This window comes from Sapajus apella, unplaced genomic scaffold (assembly GCF_009761245.1).
Source record: "Sapajus apella isolate SASKATOON/1434 unplaced genomic scaffold, GSC_monkey_1.0 scaffold16, whole genome shotgun sequence".
NCBI lineage: Eukaryota > Metazoa > Chordata > Mammalia > Primates > Cebidae > Sapajus > Sapajus apella.
The window spans coordinates 10,535,402-10,551,431 of record NW_022436956.1 but is presented as its reverse complement, the minus strand read 5'-3'; the positions used below and the strand labels follow the sequence as shown (position 1 = coordinate 10,551,431).

The window sequence follows — 16,030 nt, the reverse complement described above, 5'->3', positions numbered from 1 at the left end:
AGGCGGGAGGATCACTCAGGTCCAGGAGTTCGAGGTTCCAGTGAGCTACGATCACGCTACGCAGTTCAGCTTGGGCAACAGAGCAAAATCCTGTCTCCATTAAAAATAAACATAAAACAAACAAATAAATAAATGTGTGTCTACTATATGCTAACACAGCAGTGAATAAAAGAGACCAGAATCTGTCCTGAGAGAGCTTATCATTCTGGCAGGAAAACTCAACATTACCAATGAAAACGTCTGGGTTCCCTGACTAAAATCACATAAAGAGTAGAGCATTTTAAAACACAAATCAGTTATCTGCCCTCCTTGTTAACAGCTACTATGTATCAGAGAGCCCATACTTATCTTCATATTCTCAAAATATCCTAAGATTTTGAGGTCAAATTTGTTTTACCTGTCTGGAGACAGGTAAATCGATCCTCTTTTAAAAATTATTTAAAGAAATTAAATCTCCTTTCTTTAAGTTATCCTTCTCATAACTGGACAATGAAGCAACCCAAGTAGATACTCTCTGGTTGCAAAATAATTTTATAGAGAGATTTATATTCAGTGAGGTTTTGACAACACACTTTTTCTGTGTGTCTGGGAAATTTCTACGGACAGAAATCAATCAAGCTAAAACAGTTAAAAATGCCTGAAGTGGGGCCGGGCGTGGTGGCTCATGCCTGTAATCCTAGCACTTTGGGAGGGTGAGGCGGGTGGATCACGAGGTCAAGAGATGGAGACCATCCTGGTCAACATGGTGAAACCCCGTCTCTACTAAAAATGCAAAAAATTAACTGGGCATGGTGGCGCGTGCCTGTAATCCCAGCTACTCAGGAGGCTGAGGCAGGAGAATTGCCTGAACCCAGGAGGCAGAGGTTGCGGTGAGCCGAGATCGCACCATTGCACTCCAGCCTGGGTAACAAGAGCGAAACTCCATCTCCAAAAAAAAAAAAAAAAAAAAAGCCTGCAGTGCACTTCTAAACTGAAGAAGAGGTAATGGATAGATGCTAACCAAGATAGTGTAAAAACTCTCCCAAAAATTTAACCTTGGCTGGGCACGGGCTCACACCTGTAATCCTAGTGCTTTGGGAGACTGAGGCAGGGCAGCTTGAGACAGCAGGGAGTTAAAGCCAGCCTGAGCAACATAGAAGACCCTGTCTCTACAAACATTCTTTTTAAATGAGCCAGGTGTGGTAGGGCATGCTTGTAGTCCTAGTCCTAGCTACTGGGAGGATTGTTTGAGCCCAGGAGTCCTTCAGCTTTGGCAAGAGAAGGAGAGTCTGAGTCCAGGAGCACTTCAGCCTGGTCAAGAGAGGGAGATCCAGTCTCTAAATACAGATAAATAAAAATTAAAATGTAATCTTAATAACTTTGAATAGAACAACAGATGAGATTCAGAAAAGAGTAGCTTTGTCCTATTAGCTACGACTTTAATGTCCTTGTTAAAAAAAAAAAAACAGAGAGAGCTTAAGAAGTTCCAAAGATACATGCTACCAAATAAACGCAGAATTTAAATTTGTAATGGAGTAATTAATGAGTGGCAAATTCCTTGAACGATAGTATCTGCATAGTTTTCAAGTATCTTAGTTTCTGGGCCAAGTTTTCTAAGCAGCATCACCAAAGGAATACTATGGAGTCGAGACCTGGAGAACTTTGGTGCAATTTCCCTCCTTTAGCTTACTCTAACTCATTATTTCTCCTGTTGGACTTTATTATTGTTTATTGTTCTTTGTATGATTATTCTTACTTATGATTGTTATTAGTGGTTTTTGCCAACCCCTCCAGAGTTTCCCGGAAAAAGTGCCAGCTGTATCAGAAAAGAAGTGTACAGATAATAGGACTAAGTAGTATGAGTAGTTCAGTAAAAATTGGGAGAATCCTACCACAATCTTTTTAGCAGCCACTATCATGAGGAAACAAACAACTAAAATACAACTCCTTATCTACCAATAATACAAATATGAACGCCTAAAGTCAGTAGTAGTAGCAAAATCATAACCTGGCTGTGATAAGATTTCTAGCCCAAATTAAGCCTCTGCATTTAAACATGCAGGTACACAAGGATGGCCAGATGCACACTGAGAGCTCTACTTGTCACCACATCTGGCAGTCACTGAAGCAGGGAAAAACTGACTTTCCTGAAGGAGCTTCTTCCTCAGAAACAGCAGAGCCTCAAGACTAACTAACTCTGGAGGCATCGACAATCCAAATTCCAGACTAACTCTTGGCCAAGCTAACTTTCATGGTGTCCACTAACTCCACAATAACAATACACAATCTGGCCACAATCAAGCCTTTCCAATTCTCCAAAGCATCTCTAGCCTTACTCGTCCTTCGTAGCTCAAGATAGAAGCAAAGCGACTGACACAAAGGCCAGTCGTCCCAAGGAGCTTTTTGCAGGGCTCCGCTATGGCCACTTTATTAAATATTCCTAAACTGGGGGCTCAATGTCCCCCCCTTCTTCCCTTCCTCAATCCCGCCCCGGCCGGTAAGCCTCTGCCTGGGAGCCCCTCCGCCTGGAACAAAGCGAGGGGCCCCGGCGGTGGGGGCAAGAGGCGCCAGCGGCACGGGGACTACCGCACCGCGCACAATGAGAAACTATCAACTTCAGAGCGCAGGAACATCCTCAATTGGCAAGAAAGAGGGGCGGCGGCAGGCACGCCCAACTTCAAACTCAGGAAACCTACGGGCTGGCGGCCACCTGGGAAAAAGCCCCCTTCCCAGGGAGAGAAGAAAAAGGCAGAGGAGATGCGAATCGCCCACCGGGCCCCGGAGGGGAGCCCTGCCCTCAGACCGGCCCCCGCCCCCGAGGCCCGCTTCCCCGCCTTCTCTCTGCCTCTGGTTCGCTGCCCCAGGCCGGGCGGCAGGTTACCTTGATGCGCTCCCGGCACTGGGACGGGGTCCGCTCGTAGCCCAGCTCGGCCAGGGCCCGGGACACGCGCTCGTACATGGCTGGCCCGGGGGCCTTGCTGCCGAACACCGTGCCGGCTCCCTCCAGCTGCTGGTACCGCGCCTCCACCAGCCGCTCGTTGCCCCACACTGCGATGAGCGCGTTCGTCTCGGCTGGCGTCCACGACATGCCCCGGCAGGCGGCGGCGGCGGCTGCCGCAGCCCCGCCACCGCCGCCACCAGGGGAGAAGGAGACCGAGGACGAGGCGGCGCTGCGGCCCCCCAGCCCCAGCCCAAGACCCCCGGACGCCGCTGCCCCCGAGCCCGCCGCACTGCCCGGCCCGAGCGGGGAGGCACCCCGAGGCGTGGAAGGGTCGGACAGCGATGGATTTCCGTCGCTCAGGCCACCAGGAGAAGCCGGGGAGAGCACCTCCATCTTCGGGATTTTTAGCGGCGAGTTGGCGGGCAGCTCCGAGCCACAGGGCGCAGCCATCTTCCAAGCCGCCGCCGCTGCACCGCCCGGAAGTGACGCGCCCGCGCATCCGGCCACCGCGGTCTCCGGGGCTGCCCTGGGGCCTGGCTCGCCCGAGGGCGGAAGGCTTCGGGTCTCTGCAGCTGAGGATGTGGCTGCCGGGCGGAGGTCATCCGATCCCCTGGGCCTTTCTCCGCGAGCCCTCCCACGCCGCCCGCTCCTCTCCCGGGGCGAGGGGCGGGAACGAGGCGCGCCGAAGCCCCGAGCTGAGGAGAAGGGTGGGGGCATGAGGGCGCTGGAGTGAGGAACAGATTGGAGCCTTCCCACTTCCTCTCCAATCTCAGCCCCCGGGAGGAGGGGTGAGGCCCGCAAGGGGGCCCGGAGTTAAGGAGGAATTGACCATTTATTTCTCTCTCCTGTCTCCCCCGCCTCTGCCCGTCTTCCCTCTAAGCCGGCCTCTAGGTGCAGAGGCTGACGTCCAGGGTGGAGACCAGGGAAGCCTCCAGAGGGTGTATCCGGGAAGCCACCAAGGCTGAAGGGAGAGCGGTTCTGAGGGGGGGCTTTAAAAAGCAGATATGGCCCAGGACAGAGTTCCTACGCTATAGCTTTTCAAGAAACCCAATCTCACTAATTGAAGAACAGCAACTATTTAATTCCAGTTATCAACTATTGTTTTCCAGTTAGTCTGGGTAGGTGTGACCGTTTGTAGAATAGTCTTCATTGCGTTGGTACAGTTGTACCAATTGAACATGTAAAAACTCCTGAGCCCAGCAGAAAAGTTACTTTACGATACCGTTCTCCATTCTCCCTGCTTTGGAAGTTGCATCGTTTTCCCGGTTTTTCATACTCCAAGAACACTATCAATTATGACAGCTCTGTGCTCCCTATGAATTAGTGTATTAGCCACTCCTGAACGTTCCTTAAAGTGGTGGAACTTAACAGCACGCCACATCCAGTACAAAGCTGTACGGTATTACCCTATTCTCCAAAGCTGAAAATCTTAACTGTATATCTTGGATCATTAACTTAAAAACCTCAGCGGATTTTTTTTTTTTTCAAAACAGACTTATAACTGAGGATGCTGACCAATGAGTTCGAATAAACTATGCGATATTTTTTAAGATAACAAATGTATGTTAGTTTTTTTAAGCTGAGGTCAGCTACGTTTGGGGGAGACGTGCTTTTTTAAATTACTGTTTTATTTCAATTGATTTTTTTAGGGGGGAACAGGTGGCATTTGGTTACATAAATTAAGGTTTCTAGTGGTTATTTCTGAGATTTTGGTGCAACCATCACCCAAACAGTGTACGCTGTACCCAATGTGTAGTCTTTTATCCCTTCACTATCCCCCTGCCCCGCTTTTCCCCCTGCCCCGCTTTTCCCCCTGAGCCTGGGAGTCCCCAAAGTCCAATGTATCATTCTTATTGAGATCAGCTAAATTTTTAACTCTGAGACTCACTGGAGAGAATGACTGTGGTTGTCTTTGGTTGTTACTGAAAAGCCAAAGGATTAAGCAATAGGGATAAAGTAGAGGAGGAGATAATTGTCTTTGTATGTCATGTGAAAATGCCACCATAGTTTATAAGCTAACAGTAAGAAGCCTAAGGAAGTTCCCGAATTTATGAGATCCTCTTCCCTTTTTTGTTAATATTCACTCGGGGTGGCTGGCAAAATATTGGGGAAAGTTAGAGATTAGTCTCAAACCTTTTGGAATGCCAAAAGATTTTACTGGGGCAGGCGGAAGGCCCCTTAAGTTAGGATGATAAGAAGCTTTTCCTAGTTTAAGTCTGTTTACCCTACATCCTGTGGTCTCTAACTATTTACTCATGTAAACTTTGTGCTGGGTGGCCCTATTGGGGAGATCAAAAGGGAATTACCTGTTAACAGTGTTTACTCTGGGCCTGGAACCTAAAGCTTTTATCATTTGTAAAACCACTCTTTTAACCATGTTAATTATCCACAAGCGGTGACTTAGAACCTCTGTTATGAATAAATGTGTGGATGGACAGAGGGTCTTGGTCGATTGGTTGCATTTCACCCTCAGAAAGGAGCCAATGGCCATCTCTAGCCCACTTGTATCACTGTAATGGTGTGAGTGAATTCATTCATTCCTTGTTAAGTCAGGGTCTGCAGGCCATACTTCCGCAGGTGTTGACCAACGTCTCACTTTTTTCCAAAAAAAGATGCAGTCTGGCACCTCAGTTAAGAATATTGGACCCTAAAGTCAGACTGCCTGGCTTCAAATTCCATTTCTGTGACCTCAGCAAAGTTACTTAACCAAGCTCTCAGTGCCTTGTTTTCTTCATCTGTAAAATGAGGATGACATCACAGCATTGTTGAGAGAACTGATTTAATACAAGTAAAGTCCTTAGAATGGTGCCTGGTTCACAGTAAACATTGTGTGAGGACTCTAGTAGAATCTCAAACATCTGTTAAAGCAAAATTAACTCTTATTCAGCCCGGTGATAAATTTTTTAATGTCATGAGGTATTTAGTGTGTATGAAAGGGAGAGTTGTGCCTAAATCATATACCAAATCAGAGATGCCAGAGATGTGTGTGTGTGTGTGTGTGTGTGTGTGTGTGTGTGTGTGTGAGAGAGAGAGAGAGAGAGAGAGAGGGTCTCACTCTGTCACCCAGGCTGGAGTGCAGTGGTGTGATCTCAGCTCACTGCAACCTCTGCTCCCAGGCTCAAGTGATTCTCCCACCTCAGTCTTTCAATTAGCTGTGACCACAGGTATGTGCCACCTCACCCAGCTAATTGATGTATTTTTTGTAGAGATGGAGTTTTACCGTGTTGCCTAGACTGATCTCAAAATCCTGGGCTCAAGTGATCCTCCCACTTCAGCCTTTCAAAGAGCTGGGATTACAGGCATGAGCCACTGCACCCAGCCCTCCAAAGAGTTTTAAAATTACCGCTTTAACCTCTCATCGTCCCACAAGCCTGAAAAAAAAAAAAAAAAAAAACCTCTCCTCCTATTATCATGGGATCCTTGGGATGTCGCTTTGCCAGCCAGAAACCTCCTTGGCTGGTGGTGCCTTTGCCCGTTTCGCTCAGACCCACTAGGCTCCTTCCACCCACTTTCAGCCTGGCAGGCTGCACTCAAGTCATGCTACCAGCACGGATCCCATGCCTGCCAAGGGTGAACCAGGTGCAGAGTGGCAAGGGGTGCATGAGTGAGAGAGCGTTTGGTCTGGCCACTACACCCAGCCAGGCACATCAGCTATGGAAGGGTGGGCAGCTCCAGGTGCCAGCGTGGGCACTGACTCCCTGTGAGGCTGCGGCTGGACCAGGTGTACTGCACATGGCTTCTACTGCTGGCACCAGGGAATGTGGTGGCTCCCAGAAGCTTGGAGACACCAGGAACTGCAGAGCCCCAAAGAGGGTATCACAGCCCTGGCTGGGGAGCTTCTTGATCTGGGCACCTCGAAGGGCCACAGCTCTTCTCTCCTCTCTTCTCCTCATCGTGCACAACGTGGAGAGTGAGATGCATGTTTCAGCCCTATTTGTGCTACAGCTCTTTCAGTCCCACCATTCAGCAGGTCCCAAGTTCCTGTTCTTCATCCAGGAAGAATGAGGTATGCAGACAACCAGAAAACTGGAGGGTGAGAAAGGGAAAGAGGCGCTTTATTGAGTGACAGTACAGCTCTCAGGAGACCCAACGTGGATAGCTCCTTTCTGTAGGCAGGTTGTCCCAATGAGTGCAGCAGAGAGAACTGGAGTGGGTAGCTCCTATCTGCAGGCAAGTCATCCCGTTATCTGCCTGAGTCTAGCTGAGTCGGGGTTTTTATGGGCTTCAGAGGGGAAAACGTGCCTGCTGATTGTTCCAAGGGTAGCCATAGGGTGGCCCCGAAAAGCATTGTAACTTCTCACTCGGGTCCACAGAACTGGCAGCCTGGCCCCAGGCCACAGGTTGTCCCTGGCTTGAAGGTGGGGACTTCATAAGGACCTACCGCTTTCTGCTCAGGAGACTACTGCCTGCCGCCGTCAACCTGCTGTCCACAGCACCCATGGCACCCAGGTTGTTTGTGCTGAGGGGTACTTGCAGACCCACACTGAGCTGCCTTCAGCCTCCCTCCCATGTTTGTTGTCCAAAGTCCAGAGGGGGCTGAGGCAATAGGGGCCTGGTGTGTTAGTGCTGCCCTGAGCGCGAGCACACCTGGGCAGGTTGCAACAGCACTGAGGCTCACCTCAACTTGGCTCCGAAATTAGATTGGCCTGGGGAGTGGGAAGAGGCCAGACAGTGGGAGCAGGCATTTCTCAGCCTGCAGGGGCAGGGGCTTCCCAGGTACCTGAGAATACAGGGATGCCTGGTCTGCGGCTGTGGCTGGGAGGCTGCCTGTGCCTGGGAGGGTGGTGCTCCTGCCCTGCCATCTCAGAAGGGGGCACCTGTTCCTGGCTCTTGCTGGCTCTATGGAGCACACAGCTGGGCTGCAGCTGGCGTCTTTGCAGTAGCCACTCCAGACAGAGCATTGCTGCTATCACTATTGCCTAATTTTGGATGATTCTTAAATCAACCCTGAGTCATACAGGAAGACTTCCTAAATAACATGGCATGATTGAGAAGTCGCTCTTCCCACAAACTTCTGTTTCTAATTATTTCTGTATTACACCTTCTCCACCTCGTGCCCATACCCACCAGTCTACATAATGATAAAAAGTTGTAACAAAAATGAAATTTCCAGCAACATCCTAAAGTTAAAACTAGGCCAATACCATAAAAGCTGTTAATACATATTGTATACTATATAGACACTGCTAAATAGGCATCCAGGATCACATATTTGTCATATTGGCTTACCATGACTACTCCTGGATTTTGGTGGATGTGTGTGTAGCCTGTGCAAGACTTCATAGTCCAGTCAATTTATGGAATGCCTACTGTGTTTGAGGTAGTGTGGTGTGCCTTTAATTGTAGATCTAAATGAATAAGTAAATAAAAATCTATTTAAGAAGTAATGTATGAAATATCTCGAAAATAATATAATGTGCAAAAGAGAATAAGACAGTACATATTAATCTTCTATCTGTGAACTGTCAACTGCTCCCTTAAGTTGTATCATCCTTCATTCTTTTCCTCCACAGTCTGTGTCAAGTGTTGGTTTTTTAGCTTTCCTGTGTCTTCCCTGAGGTGACTGGTCAGAAGTCCTCTATCTAATACCTACTCACACAACCTGGCACCTCACAATCCTGTTTTCAGTTTTAAAAGCTTCGTTAATTCTGTTGCATGCTCTAGCCCTTATGTTTTATGAGTCAGTGTGTTTGTTTTGTTATCTTATTTCCTTCACATTCCACATCAAGTCCTATTACCTCTGTCTCTGAAATATTTCCTAAATCTGACCACTTCTCAACCCTAGTCCAAGTCTCCACCCTGTCTTTATTCAATAACTGGACTTCCTGCTTATACATTTGCCTGCCTACACAGTAGTCAAAGTGAACTTGGTTTTTAAAAACTTTTTTCTTGTGACGTATGCATATAGAGGAGTACATAAAACAAATGTATAATTATATGAATTATTATAAAGCAAATACCACATAAGCAACATCCAGATCAAGAAATAGAAGATTTCCAAAACTCTAGAGATCTTGCCCCACTCACCCCTTCCCAATATTACCCCCGTCTCTCTTACAAAGATAACCACACTCCTGACTTTCTTCACAGTTTTATTATTTTATTATGCATTGCTAAACACTAAAGTTTTCCTTAGTTTTGAACTTTTTATATATGAAATTATGTAATACCTATTGTGTCTGATTAATTGAATATTATTTTTAAAAATTAAGGTTCAGGCCAGGCACAGTGGCTCACCCCTGTAATCCCAGCACTTTGGGAGGCCAAGACAGGCAGATTACCTGAGGTCAGGAGTTTGATACAGCTTGGCCAACATGGTGAAACCACGTCTCTACTAAAAACACAAAAATTAGCTGAGTGTGGTGGCGGGCACCTGTAATCCCAGCTACTCAGAAGGCTGAGGCAGGAGAATTGCTTGAATCTGGGAGGTAGAGGTTGCAGTGAGCCGAGAACGCACCATTGCACCCCAGTCTGGGCGACAAGAGCAAAATTCCGTCTCAAAAAAAAAAAAGAATTAAGGTTCATATATGCTGTACGAGGCTGTAGCTAATTCTTCTTTTTCTGTAAAATGCTCTTTTGTGGATATGCCACCGTTTTTTCTTTTGAGACAGCATCTCATTCTGTCACCCAAGCTGGAGTGTAGTGGCACAATCACGACTCACTACAGCCTCAACCTCCTTGGCCTCAAGTGATCTTCCCAGCTCAGCCTCCCAAGTAGCTGGTACCACAGGTGTGCACCACCACACCTGCCTAATTTTTAAAATTTTTGTAGAGGCAGGATTTTACTATGTTGCCTAGGCTGGTCTCCAACTCTTGGGCTCGAGCAATCCTCACAACTCCACTTCCCAAAGTACTGGGATTACAGGTGTGAGCCACTGTGTCCAGCCCGTTATATCATGTTTTATTTCTCCATTCTACTGTAGAATTTTTTAGTTGTCTCAAAAATTCGTATTTTTTGGGATATTATGAATAATGCTGCTATTTGAACATTCTTATACACATCTCCCAGGTCATATGTCCAAGTATTTCTATAGCTCCCTCCCTTTCTCCCTGCTTCCCTCCTTTCCTCCCTCCTTCCCTTCCTTCCTTCTTTCCTTCCTTCCATGTGAATACAAAACTATTCCAACTCCATTTATTGAAAAAACTATCCTTTTCTTCCCTTTTTTGTAATGTCATCTTTGACATAAACCACGTATCTGTATATGCATGGGTCTGTTTCTGAGCTCTTTCTTCCATTACATTGGTCTGTTTGTCTATCCATTTTTCTATTTGTGTTGCTTGTGATAATATCACACCGCCTTAATTACTGTGAGTTTATAATAAGTCTTTTGTCAAGTACAGGAAGTCCCTCCTTCTCACCCACTTGCTTTTCCTCCTCCTCCTCCAAGAGTAGCTTGCTATTTTTAACACTTTGCATTCTCATATACATTTTAGAATTAGTTTGTCGTGTTCTACAGAAAAACTGTGCTTATATTGAATGGTATTGCATTGAATCTATTGGGCAATTTGAGAACTGACATCTGTACAATAATCACCCTTAGAGTCCTTGGAAATGGAATAAACCTTCATTTAGTTTTTAATCTCTCAATAAAATTATATAATTTACTTCATAAAGGTCTTACACATTTTTGTTCAATTTATTCCTAAGTAGTTGATTTTTAAATATGCTTTTATCAGTGGTATCCCTTTTAAATTTTTCTTTCTTTTCTTTTTTTTTTTTTTTTTTTTTTGATACAGAGTCTCACTCTGTCACCAGGCTGGAGTGCAGTGGCGCGATTTCAGCTCACTGCAACCTCCACCTCCCGGGTTCAAGTGGTTCTTCTGCCTCAGCCGCCCAAGTAGCTGGGACTACAAGCACGCACCACCATGCCCATCTAATTTTTGTATTTTTAGTAGAGATGGGGTTTCACCATGTTGTCCAGTATGGCCTCAATTTCTTGACCTCATGATCCACTCACCTCAGCCTCCCAAACTGCTAGGATTACAGGCATGAGCCTGTATTTTTTTTCTTTTGAATCAGGGTCTTGCCCTGTCACCCAGGCTGTAGTGCAGTGGTGTGAACATAGCTCACTGCAGCCTCAACCCTTGGGGCTCAAACAAACCTCCTGCCTGAACCTCCCAAGTAGCTGAGTCTGCAGGCATGCACCAACACATCTGTCTAATTTCTAATTGTTTTTGCTGGTTTATAAAAATACTAATTGATTCTCTCATTTTCTATCTACTAATCCTTATGGAGCAGTTGATTAAAATTGTAAATCATTGCACATCATTCTCTTTTTAAAAATCTGAGCCTAGTGAGACCCTGTCTCTAAAACAAATTTTTTCTTTTTTAATTAGCTGGGTGTGGTGGTGCACATCTGTGTTGCAGCTTCTCGGGAGGCTGAGGTGGGAGGATTGCTTGAGCCTTGGAGATTGAAGCTGCTGTGTGCCATAATCGAGCCACTACACTCCAGCTTGGGTGACAGAGCAAGACCTTGTTAAAAACAAAAAAACAACCACCACCACCCACGAATGCCTTTCCCTTGGAATGATATAATCAAAACTCTGCCATGACTGTGGTGGTTTTAAAACATGTCTGCTTGACATGTTTTAAATTATACACTTTGACATTCTTCCAGGATGTCTATGTTTCCTCCCCTTGAATGTGGTGCATCTTGGTGACTACCTTGTTAAACCAAATGCAACAGAAGTGACGCTGTGACTTTCAAGGCTAGACTTGAAAATACCCTGCAGCTGCTGGCAGTTTCTCTTGAGATGCTTGCTCAGAGATATTTCATCCACCATGTAAGAAGTTAGGCTATCCTAAGTGCACATGGAGAGACCACAAAGAGACCAAGAGAGGTAGCCAATGAGCCAGAAATGTGCCAGCCTCCTATTGTCTTTCTGCCTACTCCAGGCTCCAGACTTGTGAATGAAGAAGTGTTGAGATGATCCCAGCCCCAGCCACCATCTGATGACAACCACAGGAGAGATCCTAAGAAAGCACTGCCTAGCTGGCCCCAGATTCATAAGCAAAATGAATTATTGTTGTATGTTCTAAGCCACTAAACTCTTGGGTATTTGTATGTAGCAATAGATATGTGGAACAACAATCTGCAAGGCCCTTTTAACCCTGAGCTTAGCCTACTGTGCAAACTTTACCACCTGAGATATGCTCCAGGAACACTGGCCTCATCTGTCCCATCAAACAAGTCAAGTTAATTTCTGTTTTGGAGCATTTGGGGTTGTCACATCTCCTTATCTTAGAACACTCTTAGCTCTTCCAGTGACAATTCCCTTCTTATAATTCATCTCCTCAAATATCACCTCCCCAGAAAGGCCTGTTACCATCTTGTCAACAGCACTTATTTTCAGAAAAAATTTGTTTATGTATATTAATTTTCTCATGTATTTATTGTCTGCATTTTCTTTCTAGAATGTAAGCTGTTTGAAGCTGAGGACTTTGTCTGTTTTGTTCACTTCCAATAAATCCAGCACTTAGAAGAATGACAGGCAGGCTTTCCCCACCAACCAAGTTGGAATAACAGGGAAAAGACATACCCTTCTATTTTCAATAATTGGAAACCCAGACAAAATACATGAAACACTGGTTTTCAAGACATAGGATATCAGACACTCAAGGACAGGAAACACGGAGATGGGAAACAAGGTGAGCATGACGACTGCCCAACATTACAGCTGGAAAGAGTTTCCAGACCGTGGCAGAGAAGGGGGGATCCTCAGAGGTTCTGTGGTCTCCTGAGTTGAGGAGACAAAGTTGAAATTCTGGAGTGGCCGGGGCAGCTAGAGTTCATAGAGCAGAGTACCAGAGAGAAAACAGATGCACAGAGAGAACCTTAGACATCTGCAAAAGATCTCCATCAGCTCTTCAGTTGTCCATGTATCAGTACATGCATGTGACAAAGCATCCCAAGGCCAAGGCCAGGGGAAGAATCACCTGAAAGTGTGAAGAGAATACTTGGAGCACGCACAAACCAGGAATAATTTCTGTTCTCACCAGCCAAACTGGAAGACCCCATAGATAAGGGGCATTAGGTAGAGCAGGGATCCCCAACCTCCAGAGCCATTGCCCAGTACTGTCCATGGCCTGTTAGGAACTGGGTCACACAGCAGGAGGTGAGCGGCAGGCTAGCCAGCCATCCATATTTATAGCCACTCCCCGTCACTCGTGTTACCACCTGAACTCTGCCTTCTGTCAGATCAGCAGCAGCATTAGATTCTCATAGGAGCACCAACCCTATTGTGAACTGTGCATGCAAGGGATCTAGGTTGCTTGCTCTTTATGAGAATCTAATGCCTGATGATCTGCAGTGAAGATGAGGCAGTGTTGCTAAGAGGCAGGTAGTTTGTTGCTGGGGAGTGGCTGCAAATATAGATTAACATAAGCAGAGAGGGTTGACTGCACAGAGTCCGTAATAAAACAGTTGCCTGCAGACTCACATCAAAACCCTATCAGTGAGTGTCAAGTGACAATTAAGCGGCATCTGGCGGCAGACTTTATAGTGGCAAGTGAGTTGATGTATTTCAATTGCACTGCTGTCTCTGGTAGCAGGTTTTAAGTCAGAATCTGACACTTAATTTAGTCTGCGCATAGCCTGCCCATTATTTTATTTACCACTCCTGTCTGTGACTCTTTCCTGCACTGCACACTTGTCTGTCACAGTTTTGGTAAGCCCACAAGCTAACCCTAGGTAAATGAGTAAAAAGCAAACATCACTGCAGAGCTTCTTTGAAAAGCAAGAGAGACCCAATGACAAAGAGCAGAAGACTCTAAGACTGCCAACAAAAAGAAAGCTGCACTTAAAGGAAAATACCAGGCTGGGCGTAGTGGCTCAGGCCTATAATCCCAGCGCTTTGGGAGGCTGAAGCGGGTGGATCACTTGAGGCCATGAGTTCAACATCAGCCTGGCCAACATGGTGAAACCCATGTTTCTAAAAACAATGAGCCGGGCATGGTGGTGCATGCTTGTAATCCCAGCCACTTAGGAGGCTGAGGCAGGAGAATCACTTGAACCCAGGAGGTGGAGGTTGCAGTGAGCCAAGATCGTGCCACTGCACTCCAGTCTGGACAACAGAGTGAGACTGTGTCTCAAAAAAAAAAAAAAGAAAGAAAGAAAAGAAAAGAAAATGCCAAAAGTACTATTTAAATTATTGGGTCAATTGCAACAGGTGATTCACATTCTCCAAGCGCACTTTGTACAACATGTGATGACCAGCTATTCAAGGAAGCCATGAAAACTTCAAAACTGCTTCACCACCTGGAGACCAAGCACCCTGCATTAAAAGTCTTTGGAGTTTTTCAAAAGAAAAACATGGACACAGAGAACAGAAGCAGTTATTGAAGGCCTCCACTTCCTTAAATGTGTCTGTACTGAGAGCATGGTTCTTAGTGACTAGCCACATCACTAAAGCTAAAAAGCCCTTTAGTATTGGTGAAGAGTTGATCCTGCCTGCTGCTAAGGACACTTACTGTGAACTTTTAGGAGAGGCGGCAGTTCAAAAGGTGGCACATGTTCCTCTTCAATTAACACCATAACTAGACAAATTGATGAAATAGCATAGGATATTGAGGCATAATTGTTAGGATTAATGAGTTGCCATGTTACGCAATCCTTAAAAGGGTTTTGCCCCAAAAATAGACTTGTACATAAATGGTCAATGATTTTCAACAATGGTGCAAAGGCAATTCAGTGCAGAAAAAAATAACCTTTTCAACAAACGGTGCAGGAACAATTGGATATCCATAAAATGAAGTCGGATCCACCCTTTGCACCATACACAAAAATTGACTCAAAATATATATAGATCCTAGACCTAAATGTCAAACCTAAAACTCTAAAATTTATCAGAAAAAAATGGGATAAAATCTTTGTAGTCTTGGATTAGGCAAAGATATTTTCTTTTGTGTGTTGGGGGGTGCATAAAGAAACCTTTAATGAGGGTTCAACATGTAAGAGGAAGACCTTGCAGAGAGCCAGCGCTCAGGCCTAGCCTCCTCACGTGTACATGGCTCTGTAAAGGTTCTCCAGTCGGTGCTGCTGTTTTGAGTCTTATCTCCTCTGGGCTTCTCACAAGTGTCATTATCAGTGGGCAGGTCCTGACAGCACAAGGGACAGGGCTTTGTCTTGCTTAGCCAGGGCAGAATGCAGTTGGAATGGAAAAGGTAATGGCAAGGCATTCCAATGACAGTCTCTTTCTCCTCAAACACACGGGACACTGTGTGTCTCTCAGCCTGAGAGCTCCTGATGACTGTCCTGGGGAGGTTCCCAACCACCGTCTTGGCAGCTGGTGGAGGCTGATGGTGACTCCAGTCTACTACCAAGTCTTCAAAGTCCATCCTATTGAAAAGTGATTTTGTAAGCTCCAGCAGCATGTTGGTTAAGGTTTCCTGCTTGGGGTTGAACAGCTTGCAGTCATGTTCCTTGAAATCGGATGCCATGGCTGCTCAGCTCGCTGACATAGCTCTTGGACTGGCGACATCTCCATAGATTTATCTATTATCTAATAAAGACATTAGATCTGACACCAAAAGCACAATCCGTAGAAGAAAAAAATGGATACATTGCACTTCATTAAATTAATGTTTTCTCCTTGAAAAACAATGTTAAGAGAGTAAAAACACAAGCCACAAAAAACCTGTAAATTACATATCTGATAAAGTACTTGTACCCAAAATATGCACAGGAATATCAAAACTCAATAATAAGAAAATCCAATTTAAGAAATTATTTTAATATATATTTTATAAAAGAAGATATACAGATAGCAAATAAGCACATGAAAAGATATTGAATATTATTAATCATTGGGAAATGCAAATTAAAACAAAATGAGATACCACTACACACCTATTAGAATGTCTGATTTTAGAAGACTAACCATACGAACCGATGAGGATTTGGAGCAACTGGATCTCTCACACGCTGCCAGTACATAAATGCAAAACTACTTTGAAACACAGTTTGTCAGTTTTTTAAAAAGTTAAATATACATCTGCTTTATGCCCCAGTCATAATTTTTAGACATTTCTCAAGGGAAATAAAAGCATATGTTCGTTCAAAGATATACATGCATATTCATTGCAGTTTTATTTGTAATAGCCAAAAACCA

The 16,030-nt window shown here is 45.3% G+C and overlaps 1 protein-coding gene and 1 pseudogene across 6 annotated transcripts in view; both read right to left on the bottom strand.

Annotated features, from left to right (window-relative positions):
- The window catches only part of MSANTD2 (Myb/SANT DNA binding domain containing 2), a 35,350-nt gene extending 31,200 nt beyond the window's left edge, over window positions 1-4,150 (bottom strand). For 5 of the 6 annotated variants that reach the window (XR_004270825.1, XM_032285078.1, XM_032285079.1 and 2 more), the window contains exon 1: window positions 2,861-4,150. Coding sequence is in view for 4 of the 6 variants with exons in the window: in XM_032285078.1 (XP_032140969.1) it covers window positions 2,861-3,637 (777 nt within the window). In the remaining 2 variants the exon portion in view is untranslated. The remainder of the gene's footprint in view (window positions 1-2,860) is intronic. The other variant, XM_032285080.1, reaches the window with a different exon arrangement.
- Window positions 4,151-14,836: 10,686 nt separating this feature from the next.
- On the bottom strand, window positions 14,837-15,359 carry LOC116555959 (annotated as a pseudogene).
- Window positions 15,360-16,030: the final 671 nt, after the last annotated feature.